At 40.9% G+C, this 10936-nt stretch overlaps 2 protein-coding genes across 2 annotated transcripts; both read right to left on the bottom strand.

Annotated features, from left to right (window-relative positions):
- Positions 1–743: 743 nt before the first annotated feature.
- ZNF302 (zinc finger protein 302) lies at positions 744–7221 on the bottom strand. The gene is given in 5 exon segments (XM_017847898.1): positions 744–2119; positions 2121–2833; positions 3814–3897; positions 4137–4257; positions 7094–7221. Coding segments are annotated over 5 exon segments (1191 nt in total). The 5' UTR covers positions 7160–7221; the 3' UTR covers positions 744–1912.
- Positions 7222–8236: 1015 nt separating this feature from the next.
- On the bottom strand, positions 8237–9870 carry LOC108512580 (uncharacterized). The gene is made up of 3 exons (XM_017847866.1): positions 9668–9870; positions 8955–9537; positions 8237–8313 (listed from the first exon to the last, which is right to left on the bottom strand). The coding sequence occupies exons 1-2, from the start codon at positions 9868–9870 to the stop codon at positions 8955–8957; spliced, it is 786 nt and encodes a 261-aa protein (XP_017703355.1). The 3' UTR covers positions 8237–8313.
- Positions 9871–10936: the final 1066 nt, after the last annotated feature.

Here is a 10936-nt window from a genome sequence, read left to right as displayed (position 1 = left end):
GAATGCTATTGAGAGGCCATTGTTGTAAACATTGTGCATCAATTAACTCATTTAATTTTCACAAAGCTGTGAAATAGCTTTATTACCATTTTACAGATGGAGAAACTGAGGCATGACACAGTGAAGAAGTTGGTCCAAGGTCACACAAAGCCAGTATACATGCAACTTGGATTTAAACCCAGGTAACAAGACTCCAAAGCTTAACGCTCTTCTCACACCCACACACACACACACCTCGGAGCTCTTAAAGAGTATGAAGTGTTTCTTATCAGGTCCACAGAAGATACTCAAGGAATGGTTAATAGGTATGACTGAGGAAACAATATGTTGTCAGTGACATCATAACATTATTATTATATTCTGGACAGTGTTAGTGGCCCCTAAGAATGTGTGAAAAATGCAAATTGAAATCAACTCATACAGGAACTCTAGGATTGAGGCTTAGCAATCTGTGCTTTAACAAGTCCTTCCAGTGATTTTGACACACCACTAGAGCTCAGAACTACTGGATTCCTATATCCCATCCCTGTGTAATACACATGAGTGATGCTCAGTAAATTTTCTTGAAATGTATTTAATTAAGCCTACTGGAAATGGACTCTGAACAATCCTCACCAAAATACTGCTATTCTTAGTATAAAGAGCAGGCCATTTTTCTCGAAGTTTGCTAGTCTCCCACTAAACACTATACTAAGGCTAATCTTACTGAAATTTTTTTGCCAGAAACAGTCACAGAGAAAGACTTCATGATATACAAAATGATCTTATTAGATACCAAACTTTTATTAACACCATTTTACTTCTTTTGCAGCTTTAATTTTTAACATTATAATATTTACTGGCTCTTCTGGGTGACTAAGTATCTTCACATGCCCACTAGCTAAAAAGAATTTCTAAGTAGAACTCAACTGAAACTGCAAGCTACTGCTCTAAGAAATGCATACTTAATTATGTTTATTTGCTCTCCTATAGAATCCTGTTTACAAATAGCACCACTGCAGATTTACATGTAATTTCTAAATCCTTCAGGTTGCTCTACCATTCATCTTCTGATGTCTAGCAAGATAAACACTCTTAGTGAACACTTTGCTACATCTCTTATATGATGAGATTTCTCTCCAGTTTATTTCCTGTAGAATAAGGGATGCACTTGGAACTGAAGAATTCCTTCAATTTCTAAATTTTCCACATTCATACTTTTTTCCTGTAGGAGTTTGTAGGAGATTCCTATTGCCTATAGTCTTTCCCACATTTGCTACATGTACACAGTTTTTTCCTAGTGTGAGTATACTTATGTCAATTAAGGGACTAATACTGACAAAGGCTTTCCCACATTTATTGACTTCATATGATTTCTCTACAGTATAAACTCTGATAAATAAAAATGTCTGTATCATTGCTAAAAGTCTCCCATATTCACCACATTCATACAACATTTCCCCAGTATAAATTTTTTCTGATGTTAAATAAGGGAGGATCTATGAAGTTTACCATGATAAACACTGCTTCAAATAGTTTCTCTTCTGTAAGATTTCTCACATGTATAGTGATTCATATGATCTAAAGGCTTTTCCACACTTACCACATTATTGGGTTTCTCTCCATTATGTACTCTTTGATAGGCAGTAAGATTTGAGCCTTTGCTAAAAGCTTTCCCACACTCATTACATTATATGGCTTTTCTCCAGTATGACTTCTGATGTACAGTAAGGTTTGAACTACAGCTGAAGGTCTTCCCACATTTAATACATTCGTAAGGTTTCTCTCCAGTATGAATTCTGTGATGTCAAAGTAGGGATGACCTATGACTGAAGGTTTTCCCACATATACTGCATTCGTAGGGTTTCAATCTAATGTGATTTCTCAAATGCATATTCAGTGATTCAAGCTGGTTAAAGGATTTCCTGCATTTCTAAACTTCAAAGGGATTTTCTTCAGTATGAATACTCTGATGTTGAACAAGAAATGACAGGCTACTAAAGACTTTGAGACATTTGTTGCATTCAAACTTTTTCTTTATACTGTGAATTCTTTGATGTTGAGTAAGGTGTGAGCTACAGCAGAAAGCTTTCCCACATTCTCTACATTCATAAGGTTTCTCTCCAGTATGGCTTTTCTGATGATGTATGAATTCTTAGATGCTGAATGAGAAGGGACACACGACTAAAAGACTTTCCACAGTTCATACATTCATATGGTTTCTCTCCAGTGTGAGTGCTCTGATGGTTAGTAAGTGATGAGCCATGGCTAAAGGCCTTCCCACATTCAACACATTTGTAAGGTTTCTCTCCACTATGACTTATCTGATGTCGTGTAAGGGATGAGCCATGGCTAAAAGTCTTCCCACATTCACGACATTCATAGGGCTTCTCTCCTGTATGAATTCTCCAATGGCGATTGAGGATTGACTGTTTGCCAAAGGCTTTCCCACATTCACTGCATGTATAGATTTTAGCTCTATTACAAGTCTGGGGAAGGATAAGAGATTTGCTCTGGTTGAAGGCTGCCCTACTTTTATTAGAATTCAAAAGTTTCTTTCCACCATTGATTCTCTCATTTTTTATAACTGACTTTTTTGATACATTCTTCTTTAATATATCATATTTGTGTGAATTCCCTTCAGCAGAATTGTTTTGTGGTTCGGAAAGAGTAGACTTTGAATGAAAGGTGCTTCTAAATTTGTTGCATTCTATATATTCCAAATTCTTATTAGAATTTGAGAATTCAAAACGTTGTTTTACAACTTTTTCTATTGTTACTGTTTGGGGTGAATCTTCATCGTAAATATCCTTCTTTGTTGATAATTCCTTGTTTTCCCATCTTGATTTCCAATCTGAAATATATCAAGAAAGCAAAACACTGCTTTTTTTTTTTTTTCCACTTCTTGAAAAAAACTTCTACAGTGGAATTAGGAGAAATGGATAAGAAATGAAGCCCCCAGAAAACACATAGCTCTGACAACTCAAGTATTTCAGTGACTTCTGAACAATGCTCAAATGGAGCAGAGAATAGAAAGTTCACAGAAGTAGGAACAGAGTGTGATAAAGGAAATGGGTAAACTATACAAAATGGATAAAATAGTATTGAAAAAAACAAAACTATCAGAAATAAGATGTAGAAGGCATTCTGGATTACAAATCATCTTTTTGTGCCTATATTCATGTAGGAAACATTGCATTTTGTCTCATAGCCTTTTTCTCCAACCTTCCATTAATCTCAATTTGCTGCCAGATTATCAAGCTTAAAATACAGAATTGATACTACTACATTAAACAATTGCAGTAAAAACAAAGTAATCTAAATGCTCTTTATAGCTGACAAAGATTTAGGCTTTCTGAGGTTATGAAGAAACTGTGTGAATCATATTATTTCTTGAACATTAGAAAATATTATTCCTAGAAACATTTGTATGTCCCTTACTTCCTCTAATATGTTCATATTTCATCTACAAATTTAGAAAAGTGATTTTCCATCTAATTGACAGCTTTTCTTAGCTTAAAACTATTAGTATATTTTGGTTAAGTAGAATTAAGAAAGAATAAATTGTCTTACTTTGTCATGAATATAGTAACAATTTGAATTATTATGATGGCAAAAACCTCTAACCTTCAGTAGATGACATGAGTGATAGAGATAATAATTTTAGAGGGAGAAGCAATTGTTTGGAAAATATAAGCTAAATATCCCTCAATTTTTCATTTCTATTTGAGATCTTTGAAGACAGTATCCATAAAATGCTTCCACACTCACTATAAACATCTTTTAACAAAAACTTCCTTAGTCTTGTTCACCATGACTCACCTGGAATCATACCTTTTGACAGTTTTTTCTCCACCATCCAGGGCTCTTTTCCATCCTCCAATAACATGATCACATATGGCTTAGTTACGGAAAGACCTGCTTACAGGAAGAATATAGAATTGTTTAAGCTGTGATCCTCTATTACGGACCACAAGAACGGATGAAGGGTGTTCACTGAAATGGAAAGATAAGCTTCAGGCAGGGCACAACAGAGCTGCACATTTCCTTGGGAACATGCTACAGAAATTCAGCCATTTACTTAGGAGGCTCTCCAGCAATTCAGAATGGCAAAAGACAGGTGTCCCCTATTGGAGTGGAAGGGGTGATATCCTTACCTACAGAGACCAGGTTCTCATAATTCTGGACCATCACATCCTTGTATAAGTCCCTCTGAGCAGAATCTAGCCATGCCCACTCTTCGTGAGAGAAGTCTATAGCCACATCACTAAATGTCACCTGAAATAGCAAATATATTTAAGCTCAGTCATAGCCCAGGCCTCTTCTGTCACTGAAGAAGGGGCAAAATCAGCCTGCTTGTGGAAGAAATGGAACAAGATTCAGGAGTTGTGACAATGACTGGGAATGTGATCTCAGTTAAGTAATAACAGGACAGTTATGTAGTTGGAATTAACATACAATAAAGAGGACAGTTATGTAGTTAGAATTTTTACACAATAAGAATGAGAGACAAACATGATAGCTTCACTAAATTTTGTTAAAAGTTTAGAATTACATGAATTTTTAAAAAGCAACATTTGACATTTGACAGCACAGAGTCAAGTATTTAGTTATATCTTTTAGAGCTTAAGTGCTAGGTAAGTAATTAAAAATAAGGCTAAAGTGATTTTCTCTCAAATGGGATACTCAGGAAGATTCACTAAAGCTCACAAAAAATGGGTTCAGAAAAAAAGACATCTTTATATTAAAGACTGATAGACATATGGTTTGATTGTATTCCCTAAAAAAGCATATATTGAACTTAATCGCCATTCTAATAGTATTGAGAGGTGAGACCTTTAGGAGACGATTGGCCTTGAGGACTCTGTCCTCATGAATGGATTAATGTCATCACTGGGGGAGCGGGTTCCTTATTTTAAAAAATGAGTTCAGGCCCCCCTTTGCCTCTCTCTCTTCTCTTTGCCAATCCACCATAAAATGGCACAGCAAGAAGGCCTTTGCCAGATGTCTGCCCCTTAGTCTTGGACTTCCCAGGCACCAAAACCATGAGAAGTCAATTTTCATTATTTATAAACTACTCAGTCTGGGGTATTCTGTTACAGCAGCACAAATAGACTAAAACATACACATAACTGATTCATAAACAAAAAAGAAAAATATATTTATGGTGTATACTTAAACTGAGTACTGACAAACATTTAATAATTGAAATATGAGACTCCTGGGTGAAAAGACTGAAGATGTCATAGATCAGGGGTCTAACGCCCGGTCACGGACTGGTACTGGTCTGTGGCTTTTAGGAATGGGGCAACAGAGCAGGAGGTGAGTGGCAGGAAAGTGAGCATTACCACCCGAGCTCCACCTGCTGTCAGATCAGCTCTGGCATAGATGCTTATAGGAGCGCAATCTCTACTGAGAACTGCGCATCCAAGGGATTGAGGTTGCACGCTCCTTATGTGAATCTAACTAATGCCTGATGATCTGATGTAGAACAGTTTCGTCCCCAAACCACCACCTCCACCACCTCCCACTTTCATGGAAAAATTGTTTTCCACGAAACTGATTCCTAGTGTCAAAAAGGTTGAGGACTCCTGCCATAGACAGTCCTTAAATAGGACCTGCAAGTAAGAGAAAAAAATAAAAGAGCACATTTCAAAGAAAATATTCTAAAAAAAAGCTCACAGATGCACTTAGAAATTCTTCTCAGTAGTACTCATTTCACAGTATTATTTAAAATAGTAAAACTTTAGAAGCTTAAATATTCAATAATAGTTTATTGGCTAGTCAAATTACAATATGTGCAAAAAGTACATCCATTTAATACAGCATTATTACTGTCTGTGATTTGTAAAACAGACTGCTCTACTGTGGTTATTTTTTAGCTCTGAGAGTTCATTCGGTATTGCAGTACTTTATTTGGATATTTTGCATGCATGTCCACAAGTGACATGGGTCTTTGGTTTTAAAGCCAGAATCTACTTTTCTCAGGTTTGGGGAAAATAATTAAAATTCAAACCTCCTTCCAATGGCAGAAAATCCTCTCCACAAATGTAGAAACAAAAAGAAAACGAAAGAAAACGGTTTTATTACTGAATAAGCATTAAATCAGACCTTGAGGCACTTCACAAGCAATCCACTATTGAGATGAAAAGGACAGGAAGAAATCTCATCTTTTTATATAGGCAAGCAGATACAATCTAACACATATGTTTTCCAAATAAACAATAACTTATCCTCAAGTAAGATTTGACAGTTCAATTTGCTACACAAAATTTATTCTAAATTCACCTGTTAATTGGAGTTGCCACTGTGATAGTTAATTGCCTATATCCCAAATAAAAATAACATTTCTCATATCTTTGACAAACCAGTCATTACAACTTAGAGCCAGGATGCTTCTTTCTTCCCCTTCAGTTGCCCAGGCAGCTTGAGATGTTCACTCATCTGAGCCCGCAAAAAAACACAGGATATCTATTCTAGCACTTCTTTAAATTTCTTATGCTTTCTTACTTTTCTACCAGTGCTGCCATCTTCAATACAGGAGCCACTAGCCAACTTGGCTACAACATTTAAATTAATTAAAATGTAAAAATAAAACAAATAAAATTTAAAATTCATTTCCTCTGTTGCTTAAGCCAAAATTCAAGTACTCAATAGTCATACAGGGCTGGTGGCTACCGTACTGACCAGTACACGTGCAGAACACTTCCACCACTGTGGAAAGTTCTCTTAGGTAATACTGCATTAGAACATGAAGTTCTGTGTGTCAGTGTACACTGAAATCCATGCACAACTTTTCCTAACAGGTACTTCGTAAGTGTTTAGAAGATGAACCAATGAATGGTTTTGGTATTAGCTCACTTTAGCCTTTACTTTTTTTTTTTTTTTTTTTTTTTAAGAGACAGGTTCTTGCCCTGTCACCAAGCTGGAGTGCAGTGACATAATCATAGCTCACTACAGCCTCACACCACAGGGCTCAAGAAATCTTCCCACCTCATCAGCCTCCCAAGTAGCTGGGACAACAGGCATGCACCACTATGCCAGTTTTTCAGTTCTAATTATCTAATTATTCCAGGAAAACAGACTTCACCCAACATGTACATCTGCTACTTACATCCCCTCCTGTGCAAGCTTCACCTTCCATGCCATGATTCTGCCCCACCAGTTCTTCATTACTCATCTTATTCACCCAACAATTACTTACTAATCTATTTGGTGCCAGGTAACACTCTGGGTACTGAAGCTATAGCAGTCAACAAAAAAGGAAAAACATTCCTCCCACCAGGAGGAACAGACAATGAGCAGGTGCATATACTTAACATACAGTACATCAGCTAGTGAGTGACACACGCCATGGAAAACAAAGCAGTGACGGAGGAGTGGAAGTGCTAGTCAAAGGAAGGTGACTGCAACTGCAAATAGGCGTTCAGGGAAGCTTTTCTGAGAAAGTAACCACGGAACAAATACATGAAGGAGATAAGGATGCAAGCTTGTGCATAGGTAGGGGAAGAATATTCCACGTGGATGGCACAGCAACTAGTGACAGTGGCTAGAGCTCAAAGGAATGAGGAGGCAGAGAAGGAAGGCGGGATCAGAGAGGTAATGGCCTAACTGTACAAATAGGTCATTGCAGAAGTGACTCAGTTAGAGCCACTGAAAAATTTTAGGTTGAAGAATGACAGGAATTTATATAGCAATAGGATCACAGTAACAGTTGTACTGAGAACAGATTGATGCGGGTTAAGGGCAGATGCTGGGAATACAGCTAGGAGGCTACCCCAGTAATCCAGGTGGCTTGGACTCGGGTGGTAGTGGTGGTGGTGGTGATGGGCTAGCTAATGGTTAGATACTGTACACGGTGTATCGTTTAGATCCAACTAGAGGACCTGAATATTAGTTATAAGTCAAAAGGAAGAATCAAGGATGACTCCAAATATCTCTTCACTTGAGACCACATGGTACAGTTTTGACAACCATAAACCAAATAACCTTACATTCCAAAGTTGCATTGTGAATTACAGTTTAAAAATTTTGGCAATCTAGAAAGTCTTCTAGCAGAAAACTGTAGAAAAGAGGAACACTGGGTGAAGAGAGCAATACCTTGGTGTTCTCTTGTGGGCTCCATCCTTCCTATAGTGAAAGGAACCATAGATCCAGTCCCTTAAATGGACTTGATTAGGTGGGAACAGGCAGAAGCACAGCAAACACACAGAGGCCTCATGAAGTGTTTCAGGAAGACTTGGGGACACACCGACTTACCTGAGCCATTATTCTGCAATTTCCAATAGCCAATAGAGTCCCCTTTCCAGGCTCTTATCTTAGATGGGCAGTGTCCTGAGGGCACAGAAGGACAGGAAACAGTAGTCATGAAAAATCAGGCTGGCACCTGTGACACACCATAATGGAAAGGCACACTGGTAATCACTCTCCGGGGCGCCAGTGTCTCCCTGGGAACTAACAGGGTGTTTCTCCGCAAGGGCTAACCGTTTACCAGGTGTCACCTGCAGGGAATATCAATTATTCTGTATATAAAAGACTGATAAAACAACAGTAATAACTATCAGCTTGTTCAATCTTCACCACTTTAGACGGTGGACATTCACATTATTCCAGATTTCTTTTTGTCTCTTTTTTTTTGAGACGGAGTCCCGTTCTGTCGCCCAGGCTGGAGTAAAATGGAGCGACCTCGGCTCACTGCAACCTCCGCCTCCCAGGTTCAAGCGATTCTCCTGCCTCAGCCTCCCGAAGAGCTGGGATTACAGACACGTGCCACCACGCCCAGCTAATTTTTTTTTTTTTTTTTGTATTTTCAGTAGAGACGGGGTTTCGCCATGTTGGCCAGGCTGGTAGGGTGGCTTACGCCTTTAATCCCAGCACTTTGGGAGGCGGAGGCGGGCGGATCGCTTGAGGTCAGGAGTTTTAAACCAGATTTTTTTTTAAAATGAAGACAAAACTGAAATTCCGAGATACAAAACCTATTTGTTCAAGGTTACACAACTGAAAGCGCCGGCTTGATGACAACATAACCCCAAAACAACGCGGCTGGCGTCTGCTCTCGCGCCCACTTCGCTCTCACAACAGCGCCAAGAGGTCGGCGACGTCATCACCCCGCGTTTACAAGACTCGACACGAAGGGCAGGAAATGCCACAGCCCCGGCCGGTGTCAAACCGCGGGGCGGACGCAAGGCCTGAGCCCCGCCGTCGCCGCCGGAACCCACACTTGCCGGAGTCCTCAGCAGGGCCTCACCGTCCCCGCAGGCGCCCGGAGCTCGCGTCTCCGTGGACCTGACGCGCCGCGTAGCTGGTGAGCAGGTAACGGCCGCCGACCTCCGGGAACGACACTGCCCCAAACCGTTCCTTAGCTTGGAATCTGCCTCCAGCCCTGAGGTTATCGCGGGACTGCCCTCGTGCACCCACTGCCGAACCACATTTCCCAGAATCCTCCGCGAGCGGGACACATGTCCCCGGTGCCGCGAACCGCCGGCACCGGAAGACCACACTTCCCAAGGGTCTGTGCGGCTGCGCGGACCTCGTGCGCAGCGGGTAAACCGGTCAGGGCTTCATAAGAAGCTAAACCGCCGGGGGCTGTGGAGCCAGAGCCGGCCAGCTAGGACTACGCTCAGTGTCCTGGGGCACACAGTCGTCCTCTGGTGAACGATACATCTCGGAACCAAGGGACACCCTCTACTTGTAAGGGTCATGGCGCCTGGACCAAGAAATTACATTTCCCAGAAAACTCTGCAGCCGCGCCAAGGTCTTCCGGGTCATTCCTGCGCTCACACAAACGTTTCCCTCCGGGACGTGGGCAGCCCTTGCTGGTACCGCGCAAGTGCTCGCGTTTGCTAGCAAGGGGGTCCCTCTCATCCCAAACCCTGCTGCTATGCAGTTCATCTTCAGAGCTCTTTTTGGTTTTTTTTGGCCCTCATTTGCCCAAGACGATAACTGACAAAACGCCCAGTGACCCGACTATCACGACTGTAGTTCGCCAACCAAGGACATTTCCTGGAAATGCAAGGGGACACGTATCTGTGACGCCAATGACCGTTCTGACGCGCGTTACGCCCCCTTGAATTACTTAGAAATACTGAATTTGAGTGAGCACTGGGAGAACGGAAACCTTCATCCTGGGAGGAGTCCCTCCTCCTGCAGCCATCAGCGCCTGACACCCCGTCTCCCCAGAAGTGCTTCTTAGGCCCTGACCTTGCCCGGCCCACCCAAAGGGGCAACGAACCTCTCTGTATGCAAGCCAGAGCAGTCTACTCTTTGTGTGTATTTGGGTTGTTTACTTTCTTTTTAACACTTAAATGTCAATTGACTTCACTTATTTTTAAAATTATAAATAGTGTGGTTATAGACTTTTTTGTGCTTAGTAAGTACTGACCTGCATGATCTTGGTGAAGCGGTGCTTCTGTTATCAGAAAGGGGTCCCGGTCCAGACCCCAAGAGAGGGTTCTTAGATCTCACACAAGAAAAATCCACGGGAGTCCACAGTGCAAAGACAAAGCAAGTGTATTAAGAAAGTAAAGAAACAAAAGAATGGGTACTCCACTGTTAGAGCAGCAGGTTGGGCTGCTGGACTAAGAATACTTGTAGTTATTGCTTGATGATATGCTAAGCAAGAGGTGGATTATTCATGAGTTTTCCAGGAAAGAGGTGGCAATTTCCCAGAGCTGAGGGCTTCCCCACTTTTTAAACCATGCAGGGTAACTTCTGAACCTTACTATGGCATTTGTAAATTGTCGCGGCACTGGTGAGAGTGTCTCTTAGCGTGCTAATGCATATAATTAGCATATAACTGAGAGGTGAAGGCAGCTGGGCTTCTGGGTCAGGTGGGGACTTGGAGAACTGTTCTGTCTAGTTGAAGGATTGTAAATGCACCAGTGCTCTGTGTCTAGCTAAAGGTTTGTAAGCATACCAATCAGCACTCTGTAAAAATGCACCAATCAGAGCTCTGTGT

The sequence above is a fragment of the Rhinopithecus bieti genome, unplaced genomic scaffold, assembly GCF_001698545.2.
Source record: "Rhinopithecus bieti isolate Rb0 unplaced genomic scaffold, ASM169854v2 scaffold_30337, whole genome shotgun sequence".
Taxonomy (NCBI): domain Eukaryota; kingdom Metazoa; phylum Chordata; class Mammalia; order Primates; family Cercopithecidae; genus Rhinopithecus; species Rhinopithecus bieti.
This window is presented reverse-complemented; position numbering and strand designations above follow the sequence as displayed.